We start from the raw sequence: 27,278 nt of genomic DNA on the forward strand, positions 1-27,278 counted from the left end.
AAACATGAATTTCGGGCTAAGTGAGCTCCCATCCTGTAGGACCACAAGTCCCTTATCCCTCTTCTTCAACAATCTTCTCCATTTTGGGGTGCAAAAAATTTGGCGAGCACTGAAACATGATGTCCAGAGTTTGTGGTCACACTCACATGTTCCTCCTCAAAGAGGTATAATACAGCACACCACGTTGTTGTGTTAGGAGAATGTAGTGGTCTTTTGTGAATAATTCTGGGGTTACTTTCAGCCCAGTAGTGAAAATTTTGTTTATTTACAATGTCATTGAGGTGCAAATGTACCTCGCCACTGCTAAAGAAAGCTGCTGCCATAGGGATCCATACAAGCATTTGCTCACAGATTTTTGGCAGTATAGCCTGCTGCTCTCAATTCTTGTGAGCTATGATTATTTGGAAGGGATGGAAATTAAAGTCAAAATGCAGCATCCTCCTCAAACTGTTGTTTGAAATCCCCAGTGGAACATCATACCTTCAAGCGGAACTTCTTAGCAATTGCTCAACCGCTGCTCTCACCAGCTGCACATTTTCTGGTGTTCTGATGGACCTGTGTTGGCCATGAGTAGTTTTCTTAGTGTGCTACCAGTTTCCTCCAATTGCTTAAGTCAGGACCAAATTGTGTTCACATGAGGGAATGGCATTGTTGCGTGAAATGTTGAACCGTCACTGAAAAGCTCTTTGCATCGCGATCACAAAAATTCACACGCACGATAAAGCCCTGATGTGCTCTGATCCAAACCATATTGATTACTGAAATAGGTTCACTGACAGAACAAAGGGAGCCCTGGTGAAACTGCCTCCCCCACCAATGGCTGAGCAGTTATCGCTCAAAAGTGCTTAGTTGGTTCTGTCGCACCCTGTACTTAGTGCTACCTGTCCAAAGTGGGGAAGCATCACTAGTTCAATAATATTTGTTGAAATTTTGGAACCCATTACCATCTTGCATACATTTTCCATCCTAGCTAGCTATAAAAGCCTGTATGACATATTCAGTGTTTGTTTAGTTGCAATAATGTGGAAGTGCTCATGCACACATGCTACTCACACACTGGGCTGGATGAACTCAGTGTGTGCTGAGTAGAGAAAAGAAAGACCATAGGTTGATAGGAACAGATGGTGTCAGCAAAATATCAGGATAGGAATGCATTAATAAGTTAGCTCCCATAAACCCGGGCAGGTGTATAGGCAGCTGCATGTATGCCCCACCTAAGTTTGCACCTCTAATAATTAAATCAGTAACTTCTTTTTTTCCCAAAAAGAAATGGAGCAATTACCTAAAACAAAAAAGCCAAGAAAGGCCCAAAAAAGTGAGATGGTTGTTGAACTTCACAGCTGGAAATTGTGAAAATAATCTAAAAAAATACAATGACGAATTAACTGTAGATGAACAGGACAAAACTTTCGTTCACGTTCTGCGACAGTATGTCACCACTGCAGGAATATGCTGAACTTTTAATTAAATTTGTAGTGAAATATGTTGTATATGATGTCACGCTATGTATTTTTATCAGAAACATCAAAATAAATTATTATGCAGTGCCTACATCTGCTACACATGCCATATATGTATTCGTGCAGAAGACTTTGAAAACATTCTGTACGTGAAAGAGAGTGGAAAGGTAGTCCTCCTGTGAAAGTCTGCAGAAAAATGTCAGTGGTCAGTATTGGTCACTCATTTTCAACCTGTTTGTGCTTAATACTCCTTACTGTATGTGAGTGTTGCAAGGAAGGCAGTGAATGGCTCTGTTATACAAGGGGTATATCAACAATTTAGAGCTGTGTAATGGTAGTGGAGAGATTAGGAGACCAACCACTCGCCTAATATCAGAGGCGTTGACTTGTCAGCCCACAAGGGCATGGACATGTGTGCGTGCATGCATGTTATTTACATTCTGCCAGAAATTTCCATGCTATGTTTGAGAGGTAATATAGATGGGGTTGTTGACAACATGGTCATTGGTGCCATGCAAAGCTAAATAAACTGCTACAGGTTAACTAAATACAAATTATACTATTAAAATAGTAGAATCGCAATGGGAATTTTGCAACCGTTCAAAAAATGTATATTTTAATTTTTCTTTGCTGCATTTTCTCAAGACTTCCAGGGGGTGGGGGCGAAAAAAACATATATTCACCCTGTTTGAATGAGGCAATTGGACAAATGCTTCACTTGGTTTCCGACAATTTCTGAGAATTAGGTGAGAATACACATAGAAATTTGAAACTCACTTGACACATTTTGTTCCAGAGTCCATAATAGAAACCAAGTCTCCATTCTACAAGTGCACTGGTCCTCTCTAAACAAATATAATGTATTTTATCAATACATATCACCCATTTAGTATCAAAGAAACCTAACTGCAAAAACAGTTTTTTTGAGATAATTCGATTTAAAGTTTTTGCTCAAAGAACTGAGTAAATTATAATAGTTTTTCACAAACTATGGTAAATAAAAAGTATAGGCCTATTTCATTAACTGTTGTTTTCTACTAGGTGTTACATATTCTAGTCACTCGGTAAACGTTAATGAAATTTTTATGAAATTATGCACGTAGTTACATTTGTCCGATCCTTTACTTAATGGCTGCTGCTGTATGACATGTGAACATCAAACAAATAATATGCAGCTTTAAGCAATATTATCATATGAAAGATTATTGCAGTTGTGTTCATAATGTATTTATAAATACAGGTGACACAGAACAAGCTATGGGAATGTGTGTCAGTGCTAGTTAATGAGTACTATAAGCAAGAGAACTGTTTGTCAGGAAGTTTATCATCAGTATATGATGGAGAATACATAAAAGCCATTATTATTTTCACTTTGCATTAATTGTCTGCAGTAACACTGAATTTACACTAAATAATTAACAGGTAACAGATATAATATTTTGTTTTTTAATCTTCGCATAACAAACATAGGAAATCATTTTAACAAAACACAGTGCTCCCTCACATCTGTTTTTGGCTTACTGTTTCAAGAATAATACAACACAGATATTTAAATGAGCCAAAATTAGTGGTTTATATGAAATAGCTAAGGTGATGAACTAGCAACAATAATAAAGGAGACAAATAAAACAGAAAATAAACAGGAAGTCTATTCCTGTGATTCTTTCACGTTTTCCTCATTTTCTAAATCGTTAGCAGCATTGAGTCCTTGATATAATGAGTGACACCTAGAAGGTATAATACCCTTATTACATAAATCCATATGATCTTTTTTTCTTGTCTTTACTTATGCAGAGAGGACTGTCACATGCTGGGCACATAGAGTATTGTCTTCAGGTCCTGAATTTGAAGAATTTTGCAAGCCATCTCTTTCCTTGGTGTGCAAAACTTGAAATTCACGCTCATCGTAGGAATACTTGAAAAACATCATGTCAAGCTGATCTTTCCTATATTGCATCCAAACAATTTTAAGCCATTTCATAGTTTCTCCTTTTTCAGCAGTTTTCCTATTCCGAATTATTTTCTTCTGAAGCTGGTTGAAATCTAAAATTTGAATGCTATTCATTTCTGTCACTCTATACTTGTTGGAGGTCATTCTTACAATTGTATACCCGCCAATGGGATCAAAAACATCCACATATTTACTTTTTATTTCGATGCTCACTTGCACTGAGTCTACTTCCATTTGTGAATGTCCAGGCTCAAGAAAGCATTGGTCGATAGTTGGAATAATGTCCAGTGTATTCACTGCAAGCAAACACACAGTGCTCATGTTGGCATTTGTGTTCTTTCCCCCACATGTATCAGAATACAGGGTTGTCGGTTTTCCTTGTGCATGATTTTTTAAAAAAAAATCCCACAGACATGAAGCCACCTCTATAGACTCCCTATTTGCTGTTGTCTCATCCCACATGTAGCAGTTGGTTTTGTTTTCAGTCACCTCGGACAGCCAAAAAACCAGAACATATTTGGGGATCGATGCATACGGATCATGAATGGTGCTCACCGAGGTGAATAAAACTTTAGTCCAGTTCATCGATAGTTGCTAGAGTGCAATAGTGGACTCTGTTTTATGTTGTTACTCACACACTTCATTCACCAACAGACACCCATGATGTATAGAAAACGGCATTGAGAATTACAAGACAAACCAAGTCATTCATTGTAAATAAGTGCAGTCTGCCAAGTTGTAAGCCACTCAAAACTGAGATAAATGCAAAGTCCCTCAATAAGCAGGTGAATGCAGCTATGAAAGAAGTTGAGTGAGAGAGGGGGTAAGGGAAATTCAAAGTCTAAATAATACTCAATGGTGAACTGCAGGAAGTACAATGGTGAGGAGAACAGTGCTGCCATTTTGAGTGCCATGCACCTCTTTAAATATAATTCATCAACAGTGGTCATTTCCATGTGACAGGCTCTTGACAGTGCCATCAATGAAGTGGCACAATATGTAGCAGTCAGTCTCCATCTCGATATGCAAGTCTTATATATCATACACTATTTTGTTTTCTCCTAATACAAAGCATAATGGATTCATCATACCCAAATCTTTTGATAGTGGGAGGGGGGGAAGGGCAGCAAAGATATGCTCATGAAGCAACTGTATCAACAAATGCATTCCCTGTTAGGAACTTAACTGCACCACTGGCTGAGAATAGTCACTGTTAGCCCACTTAAAACCTCAATATTGTTACCCAAATGATTACAGACCCCTGTCATTCTCCTGTTCTGCACAGATGGAGGACTACAATCTGGATAATATACTCATTCTGTGCAGTCCGCACATAAACATGCACTACAATAAAGAGCCGTTCAAAAATAGACTCGCCAGAGAATATGAAATGTAGTTCAAGCATTGAGGCCTTTCTTTCTGATTATCGGGTTTATAAAGGGCTTCGCAACAGTAATTCTACCAGGACGTTTTTTCTCCTTGTGATTTTGTTTATTACATTGTCCATCAAATAAAAAGGTTAACTTACCAATATAAACAGGCACTGCTTGTCAGTTACATTGCTTTACAGTAGTAAATAATGTTCTCAGAAGTATTACTGAGTGGTTTTCTGCAAATGGTCTCACTCTCAATTCCAGAAAGACACAGCACATTCTGTTTGCACATCTAGAGATACTACACCAGCAATAAATGTAACACACTGTGAGGAAATAATAAGTAGGGTAAAAACTTCAAAATATTTGGCATACATACAGATGATAATTTAAATTGGAATGAACAAGGGTTTGAAGCCTTTAAATAACTCAATTTACCCACATTTCCACCCAGAATCATTGCAAATCTTGCGTAGAGACATATCAGTAATTTAAAATATTTTGCTTATTTTCATCCAATAATGTCATATGGCATAAAGTTCAGGGGTAAGTTGTCCTTAGGAAAGAAAATGTTAATGTCTCAAAAACATAGTTTAAAAATATGTGGTGCTCGCCCACAGTCATCTTGTAGACATCTGTTTCAGAAGTTAGGCATTTTGACTACTGCTTCACAGTATACCTATTCTCTCATGAAGTTTGGCGTGAATAATCCACCACAGTTGAAAAGGAACAATGGTGCACATAATTACAATACTAGAAAAAAAATGATGTTCATCACTCCAAATGAAGATTTCTTTAGCACAAAATGAGGTGCACAGTATTGCCACCAAAGTTTTTGTGTGCTTACCCAAGATATAAAAAATCCGTCAGTCTCCAGTACACTGTTGTCCCCCTTGCCCCGTATCCAACAATTTCCCTCCCTCTACCGTATCGTCTCATACCAAGCCATGCTTCCACATCATCTTCTTCATGCGCTGCACCTCACCAGCTCCAGTACCCATGTATCACAGGTGTAGCCCAAGCATCCTGCATTCCTATCCTACACTTTTGAATCCACTATGTCATCTTTTGGTGAATACGGGTACCACTACTATATCGCACATGTATAAAATTTATGGCTTTCACTGTTATGTATTACTTAATACTTTGTAAAAGTTTAGTTCACAGAATTGTACCACAATGTTATACTATGATCAGATGGAGATTTCATTCTGTTACAGGCATTGAACCAAAATCTTATGAGGATAAAATTAAGAATAGTTGGATTTGGTCAGATTTAAAAAGTGTAAGAAATATACGCCCATCATTCCATAATCCACTGGGATTATATGGAGGGTTAATGTACTCTGGCTTCAGTTTGGTGATTGGAGGCCGAGAACCGTGGACATTCAGTCATGGTGGTCAGTATACAGTTTCTTTTTAAATCTGATATTCTTAGCAATAATGAGTGGTGTTGCAAATTTTCTGTTGATTTTATTGCCTAATGCCAAGACTTTGGTAAATTTTATGTTCATTATACATTGTGTTACACTAATCACCTATAGTCAAAAACACCTGAAGTACTGAATGACGTGTTTCAACAGGGTCTATATTGGTAGTAGACAGTATCCCATTTAAGAACAAACTCTGCAGCACAATAGTAATGACTTTTATTCCAGCTCAACAAACAATCACATTTTCTTTTTTTTTCATTTTTTTCATGTTTGATGTCTTCTGATTTCTTTTATTTCCTGCCTCTCTTTCCTTCAATTTATACTTTTTTTATCTACCTCTCACTATCTGTTCCTTTCGACTTTCATTTTATTTATCCTCCTGTCAACTGTCCTTTTTACTTTGTTTAAATTGTCAGTTCTTCATCGTATTTATATTGTCATCTTCCAGTGTTGCTTTCTCTCTCGTCCTATTTTACCATCTCTCACTGTACACTAAACTGATTACTACTACCATTAATTTACAAGGAAACTTACACTCCAAGACATTTTTCTGAAAGAATTGGCTTACTTTTAAGAGCCAGTTCAAAAATACAGCAGAAAAAAGATATTGTTAGAAAAATTTGTTTGTACGAATGGGGATTTAAAAATACCCTGGCGTGCACCTAAGTGATTATGAAAACTTCCTATGGACTCGGTGAACTGCATTTGGTGATACCACATTCTGTGGACAACCTAAGAGACCTAGATATTCAGTTATATAATTGTTGTGTGTGTTTTTGTTCATACATCCTAAAATAAATAAATAAAATGCACCATGAAGGAGTTATCCAAATGGGATGGAAATTGTGAGATGTGATGAACGTATATAGGCAAATACAATATTATAATTTCAGAAATGTTAGATCATTTATTCGAAAGAGCTTCACGAACTAAGCAAGTCAGTTATGCGTTGGCCCACCTATGGTCCTTAGGCAAGCTTTTATTCAGCTGGGCATTGGTTGATAAAGTTGTGGGTTGTCCTCCTGTGGGATATCATGCCAATTGCTATCAGAGTGGTGTGTTTGATCGTCATAATCCTGAGATGGTTGGAAGGCCTGGCCCATAATGCTCTAATTTTTCTTAATTGGGAGCGATCCAGTGACCTTGCTGGCCAAGGTAGGGTTTTGAAAGCACGAAGGCAAGCAGTAGAAACTCTCACTGGGTGCGGGCAGACATTATCTTGCTGAAATGTAAGCCTAGGATAGCTTGCCATGAAAGGACATTCAACGACTCCGTCAATCAGTGCCAAGCTGAATAACTGCTTGCATAAGAACCAGAGGTGTACCAACACATTACTCAATCTGTGAAGCTCTTTCTCTTGAATAAATCATCCAATGTTTCTGAAATTGTGCTCATTTGTTTGTCTTTTCTTGTGCATCACATCTACTGATTTCCATCCCATTCAGATAATTCCTTCTGGTGTTTTTTTTTTGTATTAGAATTTTTATGAATATTTAACATTTATATATGACTCCTTTAAATAAAAATGTAAAATGGCCAAGTATGCCAATTACTGTGATAAATTTTTGATTATCCTTGTTTCCTCTAATCCTCTCCTCTCATTCCAATGGATTAAATTTTTTTGTTATATTATGCCGCGTGTAATGAATCTGTTTTTTCTGAAAACAGGTTGGTTTTATGGTGAGGATTCCAGTATACTATACTATTCCTCTCTCTTTTGGCTACAAAACCTTAGTTTTCAACATAATCTTGTTCAGTGCAACAGCCTTGTGTTGCTTGTCAAATAGTATTATCATTCTATCTACATCTAATTGTAGTATCCTTACAGGTATTTTGCTGAAATTGAATAATCCCATTAACTTATGCATGAATTTCTTTTTGCATCTACACACTTGTATGTACAAATACTATGACTTGAGACAACACTTCTTACTCTTTAGTAATGTCGGGATAGATCTGTACTCAGCTAATAGAACAGGCATTGAACCATACATAAACGTGCAGAAAAGGACAATAAACAGGTAAAACTGATTGGGGTGAGAGGGAGAGGGAGCAGCTACCTGTCTGCTGCTGTGAGTGAGTGGTGGTCGGGGCAGGAGGAGTCGGGGGGTAGGGAAGTAAGGCCTCCTCACTCTCTCCACTCCACCTCCTGCTCCAGCCTTCCATGCCAACTACCAAGCTCATAATTTACCCCTTGATCCTCAGCAGCATGAGACAAAAAACGTGTGTTTTTTGGAAAGCAGTTTATTATCTCCTAGATATCTGTCTGCTGCTCAGTATTGTTGCTGTTTCTATGTCTTTAATGATTTTGTATCCTCTTAAATGTGACTATATTCCTCCCTGACTTTTCCATTGGTATAATCCTCACTTACTTTCACATAACTAAGCTGAACAAAATGATAAAACTGATCTTTTTCTTTTAAGATCCTGACTGGAAACGACTGAAACCAGCTTCAGAATGCAAGCCTGTGGAGTACCCTAAACCAGACGGTGAAGTGAGTTTTGACTTGCTAACATCAGTAGCTCTGACTGGAACTAATCATGAAGGTGACCAACCACCACACCTGACATTGCGTGATGATACAGTGCCTGTTAAACGAAATCTTGCCATTTTTGATGGTCCTGAGGGTCGCTTTTGTCCAGCAGGTAATCATAAATATTTTCTCAGTAAGTGAAATAATGTGAAGGCAACCACTCATCTATAGCTGACTGATGCATGCCACACAGAAAAATGGAACAGCAGCAGCCTATAGTCTGTGTGTGTGTGTGTGTGTGTGTGTGTGTGTGCCTGAATGTGTGGACTTCTACTAGTAGAGAAAGAGAAAGAGCTGGAAAGCTAGTAAAATACTGTTTCTGTTGCGTTTCTATGTGCCACACATCAATCAGCTACAGTTGTGTGGTTGCCTTTCCTTTGTTTTATGCATTATCCATCCAGGAATTTCTACTGTTAACACTGCTTATGAATACTAAAAATCTGGAGGTTTGGAGAATAATGTCAGTGACATGCAACAATGAATTACCTTCTTTATGAAAGAAACAAAAACACACAAATTTGATGGAAGGCTAATGGCTGCTAAAATGCAGAGGGAAACAATTCATATTAAATATATTTCACCTAATATCTCTCTCTTTATGAAAGAAGGGATGTTAGCAGATGAACCATACGAGAGTGTCAGAAAATTGACTCACAGAAATCATATTTTACACATGTATTTTCAAATTGGAAATGGTTAGATGTCTCGAATTCAGCAGCGTTCGGTAAGTGATAAATCAATTTTTTTCTGAAAGCAGGTTGGTTTTATTCTGGATTCCAGTACACTACACTATTCCCCAATCTTCTGGCTACAAGACCTGAGTTTTCAACATAATCTTGTTCAGTGCAACAGCCTTACGCCATCTTACGGGGGGGCGAGGGGGGGGGGCTGGGGGGGGGGGGGCTGTATGCCCACATGGTACCATTGGTGATGCTTCACAAGTAAAAGATAAACATTAATAAAAAGTGAAGCAACTCTCAGAGGCTTAAAGTGTACACTGTATTAACAATAAACTATCTTTGTGGCACTTAATAGTTTTGTATTCTCACCAGCTGAATGTAACATGTAGTGCAAGACACAGTGGAAGGCAGTCCAATAACAAACTTCCCCTATCTACTAAATCCTGGCAGCCAGTGAAATTTTGTCTTTCACAAGACTGCTTGCAATGAACAGCACAGACCAGTGGTACAAGCTCTCCTCCTGACTGTAAAGGGGGCAACTTCAGTGGCGATACAGTTTTATTCATTGTTGTCTGCTGCAACACTTTGCAAGGCCTGCAACAGGGAAAGTGGTTGCCCTCTCTCTGCTCCCATGCATAAGAAAAATAATCCCTTACAAACTCCCCTCTCCCCACCCCTAACTCTCTCTGCACAGAGGTGTCTTTGGACATAATGTATGATGGGCACTGTTGTAAATTATAAGACGACCACTAATCTGAAAAAAAGATGTTACTCCCTCAATTGTATTAAATAGGTGCTGTTTCTCGTTTGCTGGTATAGTCATTTGATTACATTGGTATTTTTCGAGGAAATTAGTAACTACAGAGGGCAGTTTAAAGTTCACTATTATTTTTTATGCAGTTTTAAAATGAACACTGTTACTTGGCCGGGAGCTAACAGGCATTTTCAATCTTTGAATCTAGATAATCTGATAAGACTGTCTAATGGAGTATATTTTTTATTATCTTCTGAAAAGATTACGATTCCAAATTTCTTGGTTTATGTTGGGTGGGAGATTATTGAATACTTTTCCACCAGAGTAAATACCCTCCACTCTGACCCCCAAACTGGGAGACAAAGTCTACATGAAAATTATTTTTGTACCTTGTATGGTGATTGTGCAAATCGTAGTTAGCTGAAACTGATTTTTATTATCAGCAACAAAAACCATTAAGGAGGCACAAACCATTTAGGAGTACTGTAATTCAAGTAAGTGTAAGAAAGAAAAGTTTTGTAATAAACCTCTAGCAACATGCACTCTTATCTGCTTTACACAATATTATTGCTGCTCACTTTTCCTGAATAAGTAGAACTACTTCATTTACTAAAGTACTACAAGGTCACAAAACCAAATTCCATGACACGACAGGGAGCAAAAACATGCAAAATAAACCAATAACCTTATCTTTAGGCCAACAGAATGAGAGACACTCCTAAGAGCAAAACATGCTGATCATTGAGCATGTTGATTATCAGTTGACTACAACTGGAACGAACAAATTTTACACCTAGTGTTTCATTTACTTCATAACCATTACAGTCTACATGTGGTGCTAGCAGGTAATTTTTGCTTAAATTTCATTGTTACCAATGCTGATGCTCTAAACATTGCAAATATCACAATTTTTTTGTATTTTAGTGAGTAAAAAGCTGCTGTACAAGTCACAGTTAATTACAAGTTTGGTTTCAGTGCATCTGCAGATGTAGAAATGTTAGCGTGTGTGTTCACAGTAATTAAGGGTCAAATGGTGATAGTCAGAATACCAGGGACAAAAAAGTTATGTACTTAACAGGTGTAGAAGTTTGAAACTGGAATTTGGTTGCAATAATTACACGTCTGTTGTTTGAAACTGATAAACAATATTTTATTCAACATAATCCCCATTGCTATTTATACATTTCTCCCACCTCTACGGCAGGCTGTGAATGTCACGCCAAAAAAACAGTTATTCTTTTGAAGCAAACCAGTCAGAGAGCTATTTTGATACACTACATTTTCATATTAATTGAAGCGTTGTTCAGTGAGAGCGTGTCCTAGTGATGCAAATAGATGATAGTTGAATGGAGCCAAGTCTGGAGAATAGGCTGCATGCCCTAGTATTTCCCAACTGAACGCCTCAATCATTTCCCTGATCTGTTTTGCTGTGTGCCAGTTCTGGTTTTTGGAGCCGTGTCCCCCTGTCCCGACCCGGATTCAGCCAGGACATCTAAATGTTCTGGTTTTTACAAATCTAATCTAAGTCTCGGTCATGGGATGTTTCAACAAGTTAACTTTCCATATCATATCCCGAACCTAACATACCACATTATAAAATGCATTTACATGACCTGTCTGCTGATGCGTCCGCAGCTCGTGGTCTCGTGGTCATGTTCTCGCTTCCCGAGCACGAGGTCCCAGGTTCGATTCCCGGCGGGGTCAGGGATTTTCCCCTGCCACGAGATGACTGGGTGTTGTCCTCATCATTTCATCATCATTCGTGAAAGTGGCGAAATTGGGCTGAGCAGTGGTTGGGAATTTGTATGGGCACTGATAACCTCGCAGTTGAGTGCCCCACATACCAATCATCATCATCATCATCATCATCATCATCTGTCTACTGATGCATTCAAGCTCGAGACCTTCAATAATAATTGTGCTGAAGTTGGTATTACTGAGCTGGAGTTTCCTAGCGGTAGCCCTGATAATTCAAATTTCAGTGTCACAAACAGTGTGGTAACTCCGCTTTTAATTAACCCTCAACTGCTATGGATCGTCTCTGAGTGCAACAAATTTTTTCTATTGTGATATATGACACACCCACGCAAATCGAAGTGGGCTCTTCCCATTGGAAGTGACGCAGGGATGCCAGAGCTGTGTGTATATGTCAGTGGCATCACAACTTCCAAACAAAAGTTCTGATTTTAATGCAGTTTCTTTATTTGACAGTTGGTTTAATGAGAAGGGTTCTTAGCTATGTTCCATGAAAGTTTGTACAGCAGTCCAAATTTCACCAGCTAAATTTTAAGTAAAGAAGTTTTACGCTAGGTCCCCTGATAAAAAGCTATATAATACGATTCATAAGAGCGACATCAAGTTACATAGTGCCGGATTTTAGAGCTTAACACGTTGCCTACCAACTACGAGTTATTTAGTACGAACGAACTGGCCAATGGTGCCAAATGTGAGTTAACGAGTTTCTGCATAAAGCTAGATACGAAAACATTCTTAGCAAATACGTGTGATTTACAGGTTTTGGACGTCGGGAACAGGTATGGAAGTCATCTGGACATGTTGAAACAAAATTTTTTATTTTCCCACTTGGAATAAACTAAGAGAAAAGTGCACACACAAATGTTTTAGTTTTGAAAGAAAAATGTGTACAGTGTGTCGCTAATGGTAATGGAAACAGAGCTTTTTTTTTCTTTTTAATTGTTAATATGTCTTAAAGCAGAGGTTGTCCTGCCCCCCCCCCACCCCCCCCCCACCCTCCCTCCCTCTGAATCTCTGAAAATTCTTTTTTGGTATACAGTAGAACATTTGAAAGGGCTACCGCCCCCACCATTAGTTCTTCTCCTGCCTTGCCACACTGATGCCAACACTTGTGAGAATACAGTCTTGGCACAGAGGAGATACACTCTTGAAGTGCGTGAGCTCTCCATGAGGAAACATTTTCAGCCCTACCCTACTGCATTGCCTCTTCTCCCCCACAGCCCGCGCAAGAGAACTTTTTAAAAAAAGTGACTTGGCACTACAGAGAGTGTTATTTCCATATACAGTACTGGTAAGTAGCAAAGAATATGAAATAAAATTCAACTTGTTATTGTAACAACACTTTGTCAGGCAGCTATAATGCAAAAATTGTTAGATCTAATCATGTTGGCAACAATGAGAAAATGAGCACAACTGACACGATTAACATATCTAATGATGCCACCAAAACCCCCAACAGTACTTACAGGAGACAAAAAGCTAAAATTCTTGTCTGGCTGATAATGAAGCAAATTAAAACACTTTCTAAAGTCTGCCCAGCATTCAATGTACTTCAAGCATCAACTTTTAACAACAAAATAATAATTACAGTTTCATAGTTAAATAACCTTAGCTGTACTCTACTAGTGAGAAGTATGTAGCAGTTTATTTTTAACTATGAATGCCAAATTCGGTTCAAAAGACGTTATCTTTATCCTTAGGACTGGTTCAGTTTCCATTCGGTTTATAGGGGCCTATTTATTTCTTCAGGAGCACCGATGTTGAAAACCCTGATTTACACTTATGTATCGAATCTACAGGCATTAGAAATTTCATCGCTTATTATGCTAAAGCGAGACCTCTTGACAAGATATCCAAAAATCTGTCACACATCATCACAGTTAACGAGTCAACATTTGAATCTGACAAATTACAGAATTCTAAATTGACGGAAAATAGGTTCCTTATCCATTTTCAGTTGCTGTATATTGAAGGAAAATATTATTTTAAATTAGTGTTCACTGTACAGTCCCAGTAAATGCTCCTTGATAAGAGTTGCTATCTTGTACAGGAATGAACCTATGTTGTACTCTCTCTGAAATTCTCTTGGTTTTGTGAGCCTCAGCGTTAGGCCAAACGCAGTACGATCATCAGTAAAGTATCCTAACGACGCGCAATTTCATTATTTACTAGAATGAGTACAACTTCTATGTAACGTGCAACTGTCATATGATTCCCTTCAGAAACTAGGTTTTTTAAATTAACTTTCTATTACTAAAATGTGATTAAGTAATTGTGAACTATCAATTACGACAAGGAGATATTTGTGCAACCCAGTATTTTATTTTCGTGTCCCAGTGCCAGGTCGCAACCCTTCACCTGGGGAACGCTGTCTTAAAGAGTTCTTCCACGCAGACTTGGTGTTTCTCCACAAATTGGACAAAAAAACCACCAGATAACTGGTAAAAGGCAATTAACGGTAGGGTCACTTAATAAACACACAAATGTACACATCTCATCTGGAAAATGTACTTTCTCCTTCTACTCCATTTCCTTATGGTGTGAGGCGATATTATTGCGCATATGAGCTGAACTTTCCACTTTTTAATCCAACTACGAGATCATTTGCACGCTCTATTTTCTTGTCAAGGACACCCCTATCATAGTTTGCATGGGGGGCCTCTCTCTCTCTCTCTCTCTCTCTCTCTCTCTCTCTCTCTCTCTCTCTCTCTCTTCTTCTCTTCCCCCCCCCCCCCCAACACACACACACACACACACCAACTTCTGAAAAGAGAGGGGGGGGGGGGCACTGCCACCCTGTAAGATGGGCACCCATGTTAGTACCAGCTTCAGCTTCCAAAAATATGGTCACCTTAGCTTATACAACTAACAGCCACACTTCTGTAGCCAGAACCGGGAGAAGGTACTACTCATACGCGACTCAACTGCACATATGCATGAGCTCGCTCGCAACTGCTCAAACGAATCTAATGTAAACAGTTGTGAAGTCACGCTCATCAGAGACAATTTGTTGTTATGCAGCATTGTATAGTCTTCCTACAGCCTTTGACACATTTTGTTGTTGACAGATGCTTGTTTGAGTAATGTGTTTTGTTGTTGTATATGGTGCATTTCCTTTGCAACTTAAGTTTTATTTTCGTTTTTTTTTTTTTTTTTTTCTCTTGTTCATGTTTTATTGCTGCAGTATTATTCTGAAGTGGTGAGATAGAGTAATACCCTTTGTTAGAGTATTGGTTCTTACCGGTCAAAATTACAAAAATTTAGCTGAAAACTGTTGTTGTTGTTGTTGTTGTTGTGGTCTTCAGTCCAGAGACTGGTTTGATGCAGCTCTCCATGCTTTTCTATCCTGTGTAACCTTCTTCATCTCCCAGTACCTACTGCACCCTACATCCTTCTGAATCTGTTTAGTGTACTCATCCCTTGGTCTCCCTCTACGATTTTTACCCTCCACGCTGCCCTCCAATACTAAATTCTTGATCCTTGATGCCACAGAATATGCCCTACCAACCGATCCCTTCATCTAGTCAAGTTGTGCCACAAATTTCTCTTCTCTCCAATTCTATTCAATACCTCCTCATTAACCGAGCGAGGTGGCGCAGTGGTTAGCACACTGGACTCGCATTCGGGAGGACGACGGTTCAATCCCGTCTCCGGCCATCCTGATTTAGGTTTTCCGTGATTTCCCTAAATCGTTTCAGGCAAATGACGGGATGGTTCCTTTGAAAGGGCACGGCCGATTTCCTTCCCAATCCTTCCCTAACCCGAGCTTGCGCTCCGTCTCTAATGACCTCGTTGTCGACGGGACGTTAAACACTAACCACCACCACCACCACCACCACCTCCTCATTAGTTATGTGATCTACCCACCTAATCTTCACCATTCTTCTGTAGCACCACATTTCGAAAGCTTCTATTCTCTTCTTGTCTAAACTATTTATCACCCACGTCTCACTTCCATACATGGCTACACTCCATGCAAATACTTTCAGAAACGACTTCCTGACACTTAAATCTATACTCGATGCTAACAAATTTCTCTTCTTCAGAAACGCTTTCCTTGCCATTGCTAGTCTACATCTTATATCCTCTCTGCTTCGACCATCATCAGTTATTTTGCTCCCCAAACAGCGAAACTCATTTACTACTTTTAAGCGTCGCATATCCTAATCTAATTCCCGCAGCATCACCCGATTTAATTCTACTACATTCCATTATCCTCGTTTTGCTTTTGTTGATGTTCATCTTATATCATCCTTTCAAGACACTGTCCATTCCATTCAGCTGCTCTTCCAGGTCCTTTGCTGTCTCTGACAGAATTACAATGTCATTGGTGAACCTCAAAGTTTTTATTTCTTCTCCATGGATTTTAACACCTACTCCGTATTTTTCTTTTGTTTCCTTTACTGCTTGTTCAATATACAGATTGAATAACATTGGGGATAGGCTACGACCCTGTCTCACTCACGGGTCATTCCGTATCAAATCACCCAATAAAAAATAAATTTTACACCCACCTCCTAAGATTTTCATGAAATTTGGCTCAAATGGTTCTAATACCATCCTGACAACACATGCAATTTTTTTTTTTTTTTGCTGTATCTCTTACAGTTTTTTTTTATAAATTTTTAAAGTTTTTATGTTTTGCGTTTTCTGAACCTTCGGAAATGGTCAATTTAATTTGTATTCAAAACTTTAAATTTGCTTATCTTAAAAACTCTTTTAGATAACATCATGAATTTTTTGCAGCAAGTTTATTTATTATACATATTTGAAGATAAAAATTATGCTATTAAAATATATTAATATTTTCTATTAAAAAATATATATATATATATATGTATTTTTTTCTTTTTTTTTAACGGATGTTTTGTTTTATAAGAATTGCAATATCTAGAGTCTCAGACCTGATAGAATGCTCAAATTTGTTTTAATTTACTCTTAAACATATAGGCTATTTGATAAAACAAAAATAATGATGGCTTTTTAACATGTTTATTAATTATAGTAGATTACATTAGAATTATGTACAAAGATACTTACGACACTTATGTATAACCCAACTGATTGCTTGAAACATTGAATTTTTTGAGTAATTTTGTCTTTTTAATAAACATTAATGCTGATTCAAACTGTTTTTCCACTTCATCCAAGAGCTTTCAGTTCTTTTGATACAGTCTTTTTTGAAGTAATACATTGTCCCAGTGCCGCTTGATTGAGGTGCGTCTACTACACAGACTATGTGCTCCAAAGGCACTATGCAGGAATCTTCTCTTTCAGGCCAATAAAATGATGCAGCAGGTCCTGAAGGATGTAGAAATAGAATTTCTGCATCTTCTTCATCATTGAATATTGTTTTTACCAGTCCAAAGTACCAGTTACCATCATAATTTGCAGCCACATAGCTATTTATGGATGGTTCAACACGAACCCAATCAGAAGAAGAATGGAAAGAAAAGACTAAGGAGGGTTTTACACTATCTGTAGTCCTTCTAATTTCAAGGTTGTTTGTTGGAAGTGGTTTGAAGTTATGAAAACTTCTTGTTCCAGGAATGGTTCGGGTTGCTGAAAAACGTTTTTCTAGTTTTAACCGTAGCAAATCAGCTTCTTTTTTGTCAATAAAGTGAAAATGAATGTTTTCAATATTTTTTTCACAAAACTTATACACATCAATTGCTGTCATTATTTTTTGTTTGTCTGAAAGCTGTAGACTGGCTTTCCTTAAAATTCTTTTAATAGTTCCTCCTAGGCCATCACAAATTGACTTCCCATGACCTGTTGCAAAAAAAGAGTGTTGGGCCTTCAAATTAGTCTCTCAAGTGTTCAGTCAAATTTTTAAAACTGTTTCTATTTTTGTACTGCCCAGCACAACCATCTGTAAAGTAGTGAACTGAGTCAATGTCAGTATGATGTAATGACTGCGACTTTGTAATTTCTTTTTGTACAAAGTTAACAAAACCAGTGTCATGTTCTTCGTCATCACTAATAAAACAGTGGTTGGAAACAAAAACATTGTTTTCCTCATTTCTTAGAAAAAACTCCAACTGGGTGTAGAGTACAACCACCTCTATTCCAGTGGTAACTTTGGATCTCATTTTGTATAACAAAGGAATAATTTTCACTGAAATCCATCACAATAATTGCTGTTTTGGGTGGTGGGTCTTCTTTCAATCTTTTAAAGGCTGCTGATTGGGATTTTGCTATAAACGAGTTCGGGGTGAGCTTTTCCAATGACCTAACCAATAAAGAAATGTAGTCTTCAACACTGATAGACTGTTTGATCATTTCTGCCCTGTCTGTGTTAACCCACTGACTGATTACAATTTCTTCTTCTAAATCATAATATTCACTTACTTTTTCAGGTAAGCACTCTGTTAGTGCAGTATTTGCAAAACAGCTGTTGCAATGATGTAGCATGCAGTTTTGGTTTTCTGTGTTGCACACAAGCATCTTAATTAGGTCTTTATAAGATTCTTAAATTTTCACAGCATCCAGTAATAGTTTAACATTCTGGTGGATACTGCATACACATACAGTGTGTGTGCCTGCAGCACCAGCAAGGATACACCATTTAGGTCTCAAGAAACAAAATTTTGAAAATCCTACTTCTACCTTGGGATTCTCCTATTTGAAATAATAATAGAGTTCTCTCAAGTTACACAAAATGAGTCTTTTTTGCATGTACACATTTTCTTGAACACTTACTTCGTCTTTCATTCCAGGTAGCACTCTGGAACTTTCATCCTTTTCATAAAAATCTGTTACAAGTCTTACTGTATTTTCAGAAAGAGTTTTACCTTTTTTTGGACCAGGAGTTTCCAAAATACCCTTTTCAGATTTTAGCTTTCTAGCTTGTCGCACCATGTACTCACTTACATTAAATTCTTTCATCACTTTATTTCGACTCCAAGAATCTGGAGCCAAGGTCAGAATCTGGATTTTTCTAGACCTCCCAACAGATGAAATCTTCTCTTTCATAAGAGAAATCATTACATCAAAATCCTTTGCTTTCTCAACCACACTTTTATCTTCTTCGTCATCATCAGAACTTGGTGCATCATATTTTAATGCTTTTTAAACCGCCTTTTTTGCAGTCTTTTAAATACTGCTAACCTTCCTTTTAAAATAAGACCCCTTACTTTGTTCTGACAAGCCATGAAGCTTTATCGATGTTAAACCTAAATAATCAAGAGCAATGTTTGTTTGTACGAGGGATTCATTTCTGGATTCCAATGATTCTAATTCAACCATGACTTCATCATCTGTTTCACTTTCATTGACTTCAACTCTTAATTTTTCCTCACAAAAGTTACGGCATGTTGAGCAAAGCTTTTGTCCGGGTTTTATGCTAATATTTTTTGTCAGTAATTGTTTAGAAAGATCCAAGCCTACACTTCTCAACAATTTTTTGATGGGCTTTTTGTGTTTTTTTTAGTGGGTCTACAGATGTTGTTTGATACTTTTCAAAAACATTTAAAAAGTAGTAGCTGTGGTGTGAACATATATTCTTAAATTCACACAGATTAATTCCAGATCTTAAGTGGATCAAATCTTTTTCTTCCTCACTCAATTCTGATATCGGTTGCTGATTTCACTTTTGGTCTGATTACTGTTCTGGTTACTTTTATAGGATATTGGAAAAGAATCTCTGTAAACTAAGTAACAGTACTTACTGAGAGTTCGAATAAACTTAATAAAATACTATCCAAGCACTATTTAACACTGTAATAATTTTTTACTTCAAAACACAGGAGTAACAAAACAAAATCCAAGTGTACATTGCTACTCCAAGAGGACAAAAACTTATTTTCAGTGTCTAAGTCACTTGGTATTTTTTGTTTTTAAAATATAATTAATATTATTTTAAAAATTAGATAACTATTAAACAGGTTAAAAAGCCAACATAATTTTTCTTTTATCTAATAGCCTATACAATTAAGAGTATTTTAAAACAAATTTGAGCTTTCTATCAGGTCTGAGACTCTAGATATTGCAGTTTTTGTAAAACTAAACATCCGTTAGCAAAAAAAAAAAAAAAAAGAAAAAAAAAAGAAAAAAAAAAAAACCTTGTAAATTTTTTTCATTTGGAAGATTTTAATATATCTTTATGGTAATTTTTTTTAACATTTAGATATAATACACAAACTTATTCCAAAATTTCATACTGATATCTTGAGTATTCTTTAATATACAAATTTTTTTAGTTGTGAGAACACGTTAAGTTACAATTTCCGACTGCTGAAACAACGCCAAATCTAAAAACTTTAAAAATTTATAAAAAAAAACTATAAGAGATAGAGCAAAAAAATTTTACAAGTGCTTTCAGGATGATAAAAGAAGTAATTGTACCAAGTTTCATCAAAATCTGACATGGTTGGTGTCAAGGCCTGGGTGACTTGACATGGAATGACCCTCACTTCCCAACCACTGCTTCTCTTTCATGCCCCTCGACTCTTATAGCTGCCATCTGGTTTCTGTACAAATTGTAAATAGCCTCTTGCTCCCTGTATTTTACTCCTGCCACCTTCAGAATTTGAAAGAGAGTATTCCACTCAACATTGTCAAAACTTTCTCAAAGTCTACAAATGCTAGAAACGTAGGTTTGCCTTTTCTTAATCTATTTTCTAAGACAAGTCATAGGGTCAGTATTGCCTCACGTGTTCCAACATTTCTGCGGAATCCAAACTGATCTTCCCTGAAGTCGGCTTCTACCAGTTTTTCCATTCGTCTGTAAAGAATTCTTGTTAGTATTTTGCAGCTGTGGCTTATTAAACTGACAGTTCAGTAATTTTGACATCTGTCAACACCTGCTTTCTTTGGGATTGGAATTATTATATTCTTCTTGAAGTCTGAGGGTATTTCGCCTGTCTCATACATCGTGCTCACCAGATGGTAGAGTTTTGTCAGGACTGGCTCTCCCGAGGCTGTCAGTAGTTCTAATGGAATGTTGTCTACTCCAGGGGCCTTGTTTTGACTCAGGTCTTTCAGTGCTCTGTCAAACTTTTCACACAGTATCATATCTCCCATTTCATCTTCATCTACATTCTCTTCCATTTTTATAATATTGTCCTCAAGAACATCGCCCTTGTATAGACCCTCTATATACTCCTTCCACCTTTCTGCTTTCCCTCATTGGCTTAGAACTGGGTTTCCATCAAAGCTCTTGATATTCATGCAAGTGGTTCTCCTTTCTCCAAAGGACTCTTTAATTTTCCTGTAGGCAGTATCTATCTTACCCTTGATGATATGTGCCGCTACATCCTTACATTTCTCCTCTAGCCATCCCTGTTTAGCCATTTTGTACTTCCTGTCGATCTCATTTTTGAGACGTTTGTATTCCTTTTTGCCTGCTTCATTTACTGCATTTCTGTATTTTCTCCTTTCATCAATTAAATTCAATATATCTTCTGTTACCCCAGGATTTCTATTAGCCCTCATCTTTTTACCTACTTGATCCTCTGCTGCCTTCACTATTTCATCTCTTGAAGCTACCCATTCTTCTTCTAGTGTATTTCTTTCCCTCGTTCTTGTCAATCGTTCCCTAATGCTCTCCCTGAAGCTCTCTACAACCTCTGGTTCTATCAGTTTATCCAGGTCTCATCACTTCAATTTCCCATCTTTTTGCAATTTCTTCAGTTTTAATCTATAGTTCATAACCAGTAGATTGTGGTCAGAGTCCACATCTACCCCTGGAAATGTCTTACAATTTAAAAACTGGTTCCTGAATCTCTGTCCTACCATTATATAATCTATCTGATACCTTCCAGTATCTCCAGGCTTCTTCCATGTATACAACCTTCTTTTATGATTATTGAACCAAGTGTCAGCTATGATTAAGTTATGCTCTGTACAAAATTCTTCCAGGCGGCTTCCTCTTTCATTCCTTACTCCCATTACGTATTCATCTACTACGTTTCCTTCTCTTCCTTTTCCTACTGTCGAGTTTTCAGTCACCCATGTCACTTACATTTTCATCTCCCTTTACTATCTGAATAATTTCTTTTATTTTATCATACATTTCATCAATCTCTTCGTCATATGCAGAGCTAGTTGGCATATAAACTTGTACTATTGTGGCAGGTGTGGGCTTCGTATGCATCTTGGCCAGAATAATGCGTCCACTGTGCTGTTAGTAATAGCTTACCGGCATTCCTATTTCCCTATTCATTATTAAACCTACTCCTGCATTACCCCTATTTGATTTTGTATTTATAACCCTGTATTCACCTGACCAGAAGTCTTGTTCCTCCTGCCACCAAATTTCACTAATTCACGCTATATCTAACTTTAACTTATCCATTTCCCTTTTTAAATTTTCTAACCTACCTGCCCGATTAAGGGATCTGACATTCCACGTTCTGATCCGTAGAACGCCAGTTTTCTTTCTCCTCATAACAAGGTCCTGCTGAGTAGTCCCCACCCGGAGATCTGAATGGGGGACTATTTTACCTTCAGAATATTTTACTGAAGAGGACACCATCATCATTCAACCATACAGTAAAGCTGCATGCCCTCGCGAAAAATTATGGCTGTAGTTTCAGCCGATCGCAGTATGAGCACAGCAAGGCCGTTTTGGTTAGTGTTAGAAGGCCAGATCAGTCAAGCATCCAGACTGTTGCCCCTGCAACTACTGAAAAGGCTGTTGCCCCTCTTCAGGAACCACATGTTTGTCTGGCCTCTCAACAGATACCCCTCCGTTGTGGTTGCACCTGTGGTACGGCTATCTGTATCACTGAGGCATGGAAGCCTCCCCACCAATGGCAAGGTCCATGGTTCATGGGGGGAGGAACTGAAAACTAAACCAATGAAAAATTCCCGGGTTTTTCCCTGTTTTCTCCCAGATGAAAAAATTCCCGGGTTTTTCCTGGTTGTCCCAGGCTGTATACACCCTGCTCATATAACTGTAAAAATTATGTCCCTCTTTGGAATATTTAACAAACTCTGAATGAAGTATTCCATTGAACATGTAAATGAAGAGCTTCATGAGTCACTCATCAGACTGGGGCAAACACGCATGGACATGATTCATGTGTTGCCTCCTCACATAGTTACACCACTAATGGCATGGTCTACATGAGTGTTTGAGGTAAATGATTACTTGCAAGACTAATTTCCAGAAGCATTTGGTGTGACCAGAATGCTGTTGGTCCAATCATTGTGATTTCCAATGTTTTCAACAGACGTTTTTAGGAAAATTTTGCAAAAGACAGAGCTGCCAACTAACTATAATCAAACTTGGTACAATAAATGGATATATAAAAATTGGCAGCATGGACACGTTAACAATCATAGTACAAGGAGCATTCAATAAGTAATGAAACACACTCTCTTTCTTGGCCAGTTTATGTTGAAAAAAATGTGAATTTGTCATAGGACATTGTGGAATGTTCTTGTTTCACCACTGTAGTTGTGTGAAGTTTCTATAAGTGGTGGCACTATATGTAGCCTTCAAAATGGCATCTGTAAAAGAAGTGCATTCCAAGCAGAGAGCTGTCATTGAGTTTCTTTTGGCAGAAAACCAGAGCAGCACAGATATTCGTAGGCACTTGCATAATGTCTACAGAGACCTGGTAGTGAACAAAAACATGGTGAGTCATTGAGCAAAGCAACTGTTATCATTGCAACAAGGTTGCACGAACCGATATGATATCTTGCGTGCCGGCCGGCCCCACACGCCTGTGATTCCTGCAATGTTGGAATTCGAGGTGATCAACTGATTACGATCAAACACCTTGCTGCACAACTGGATGTCTCTGTTGGTAGTGCTGACACACTCGTCCCCATTGGGGTACTCAAAGGTGCGTGCAAACTGGATTCCCTTCCACCTAACAGAAGACATTAAGAGTAATGAAAGACCACCTGTGCAGAGTTTCTTGCATGTTTTTGTTGAATATCATGACAAGCAATGAAACATGGGTTCCTCAGTTCATATCGAAAGCAAAACTGCAATCCATGGAGCGGCACTACACCATCTTTCCTCCGAACAGAAAGTTAAAGCCACACCCTAAGCTAGTAAAGTCATGGCAACAGTCTTCTGAGACTCTGAAGGAGTTACTCTATTTGATGTCCTTCCTCATTGTGCAACAATCACCTCTGAAGTGTATTGTGCTACCCTCGGGAAACTGAAGAAGTGACTCCAACATTTTCATCACCACAGAAATTCGAATGAACGAACTCCTCCTCCATGACAAAGCAACGACTCACGCAAGTATGCACACCCAGAAGGAACTCACTGAACTTCATTAGACTGTTCTTCCTCATCCACTCTACAGCCCAAATCTTGCACCTTCCCTCTTTCATCTGTTTGACCCAATGAAAAATGCACTCATGGGAGGCAGTACACAGGTAGACATTGGCTCCAATGTGGACTAGTAGAGCAATACCATGTGGGCATAAAGGTCCTCCCAGTAAGTTCGTGTGAAGCCACCGTGTCGAATGGAAATTATGTTGAAAAATAGGGTTTTGTAGCCAATAGAGTGGGGGATAATATGGTGTATTGGAATCCTGAAAAAACCAACCTTCTTTCGTTAAAAAAGTGTTGTATTGCTAGCTGAGTGCCTCTCATACATTTGAACTTTTCAACAAAACATAAGAAGCTTTTTCAATAAGAGAAATGAGGTACTTATATTAATATAGGATGTCAACAAATCTAAGGATATGCTTTGCATGATAGACCATCATCTGAAAGTCATAGAAATTGAACAGATGTACCAAGATGGATACAAGTTAGTATCACATTCTGTAGGTGTAATATTAAAAGTGTCCAAGGCCATAGAGCTCAGTGAATATTACATTGAAAAGCTATCTGTTTGCTGCACTTTAGTGTTGGAAACATAAACAAATGTAATAACACAATTGTGGATGCTAACAATACTGTTAAGTGATTTTACGTGGAGATTTCAACATAGGTTTCATCTTGCTTAGTTCCGATTGAGGCTACCTAGGGTTACTAATGTCCAGCTTTGGACTGGTCACCACAGTTAACTTTTCCAACAAGGCAGCCACAGTGCAACAGTGATTCGCGATTTATTTCTAAATCTGACTGTATTTAATGAAATAGATGTGAGCCCAAAATCATTGGTTTATGTGACCAGGATGGTCCAATGATCACAGCAATAAAGCATCCCCATCAATCAGGTTTAACAAAGACATGAAAAGTAAAATTTCAAAAAATTGTAAATGCTGATTCATTTGCACTATTCAGACAGAATTTAAAGGATGAAAAATGGGAAGTAGTTTTCCAGGCACACACAATAGGTGAGGAATTTATTTATGTCCAAAAAATATTTTTGAAACACTGTGAATACAGTTTTCGTACACAGTGGGTCAGGGACATTTGCAATGATAGCCACGAAAAAGTGTGATTAACACTTGAGATAAAAACATATTGTACTAGGAAGAGATCTAGATTTAATATGAAGGACTACTTCCAGCCAAGATTTAAATATTCGCTACAAGTAATATTGGTAAATTCTTCAATGTGTCATCAAAAAGGCAAAAATAGTGTACCACTCACAAAAATTCAAAATTTCAAGAACAAAGCTAGAATTATTTAGTGTTGTTATGGATGAAATGGATAAATTCGATGATCCAAATGATAATAAACTTGCAAATGACAGGTTAGACAGATGTATGAAACTCAAATCATTAGCTATTAAATTGAACTGTTCCTAATAGCAGTAGAAAATAGGTACAAAATATGGTCCCATGACAACAGATTGAAAACTGACTTATACCAGCAAAACAAACTGCACCACCGGACATTATTTTGGCCAACTCATCGAGAGGTCACAAAATCAGTACTAAAACTCCAGAGCTCACTTTATAGTTCCATATTTTGATTACCTTTGTAAAAAATCAAAGAGTCGAGGTGTATTTCCTGAAATGTTGAAATTATCAGTAGTCTCTCAAATTTACAAAAATGGAGACAGGCAACTGTCCTACATTTATAGTCCACTCTCTTTCCTACCTATGTACTTCTCCCCCCCCCCTTCCTCTGTAACCCCTCCCCCCTCCGTTCTGTGAGTATGTGCTGGGCTACCATGGGGCCCCAGCCTTTGCAGTATCATTCCCTTTCCGTGCTGTATGTTTATATTTCCACTACCCCTTTCCCCCCTCTGTCTCCACCGGATGGTTTTCTTGGTGCCAGCCCTGCTTGGATGTTGTTTATGAGTGTTTCACTTCCAGCGTATTCTACAAGTTTTCATTAAAAAAACACATGGTCACGATTGTTGGGTTTGACCTGCCACCAATTTTAAAAATTCTCCAGATGTGTTGATCATGCAAGAAAGGTCACCCAAGGCAGTGTGTGATCCACCTTGGTGCCTTTCCATATGTGCACTCTTCACTTTAATACACTCAAATATCCAGCACAGTAGCCATCCCATTGTCGGGGGAGGGGGGGGGGGAAGGGTCGTTAAGTATCTACATGGTGGTAGCCCCCTGACCATGCAAGGATCACACTGTTTGTGCCTGAGCTGAAAACTCCCCATGTGTGCCAAGGAGGAAAGTAGGACTAACCGGCAAGCAAAACAATATTCCCCACTAAACTTGATTTGTACAAGGACGGATGGTGATTGCCTCTTGGCCACAAAGCCCATGTTGTTTGTGGAGAACTCAGAAGACAAGTTTAGGGAAACTTTTTTTAAAAATTTGTGGTATGTTCCTACTACCCCACAAGGCACAAGTTTAGAGAAGTGGCAGCCATCTCTAAAATGAAAAGTGGGTCAGTTTCGATCAAATCGGCATCCCCTGCTCAGTTACGGGCACTGATCGCTTGTAACAAGCTGTGTGAAATACTGGTGACTGTGACTCCCCATGACAGTCTAAATTTAGTTCAGGACATGATTTTCACACGGAGGCCTGCTTTCACAATCTGACAGTGAGCAACACACCAACTTGGATCGATGGGGTGTACTTTTTGTCAAGGTGATGGTAAACCGATGCGTGATGTGAAACTCTGTATGTTGTCTTCCCCCCCCCCCCTTTCCCTATGTGGTAATTCAAGTGCTAAAAATTTGGGCACATATCTTGGTGTTGCAATGCTAGCCCCAACTGTGGAGATTGTGGATGAGCGCTGCTTGCGAACGCTTCCTTTGCACTTCCTCCCAACTACATCAACTGTGGAAAACACCATTTTACCTGCTCACCAGATTGCACTGTTTTCCAGAGAGAGAGAGAGAGAAATAGAAGAACACAAAACTCTGGATGGACTCAGTTACCAAGAGACCAATAGCGGTTGCACCCAGCATGTCAAACAATGTCATATGCTACAGCCACGACAACATCGCCCCATTTGGCGACGGTACTCGCACCCATTGCACTTCAACCATACCTGCCCC

At 38.3% G+C, this 27,278-nt stretch overlaps 1 protein-coding gene across 1 annotated transcript in view; it reads left to right on the top strand.

Annotated features, from left to right (window-relative positions):
* The window catches only part of LOC126198896 (electron transfer flavoprotein-ubiquinone oxidoreductase, mitochondrial), a 118,676-nt gene that overhangs the window by 58,179 nt on the left and 33,219 nt on the right, over positions 1-27,278 (top strand). The window contains exons 9-10 of the mRNA XM_049935515.1: positions 6,005-6,184; positions 8,642-8,863. Of these exons, the coding sequence (XP_049791472.1) occupies positions 6,005-6,184; positions 8,642-8,863 (402 nt within the window). The remainder of the gene's footprint in view (positions 1-6,004; positions 6,185-8,641; positions 8,864-27,278) is intronic.

The sequence above is a fragment of the Schistocerca nitens genome, chromosome 8 (genome assembly GCF_023898315.1).
Source record: "Schistocerca nitens isolate TAMUIC-IGC-003100 chromosome 8, iqSchNite1.1, whole genome shotgun sequence".
Taxonomy (NCBI): Eukaryota; Metazoa; Arthropoda; class Insecta; order Orthoptera; family Acrididae; genus Schistocerca; species Schistocerca nitens.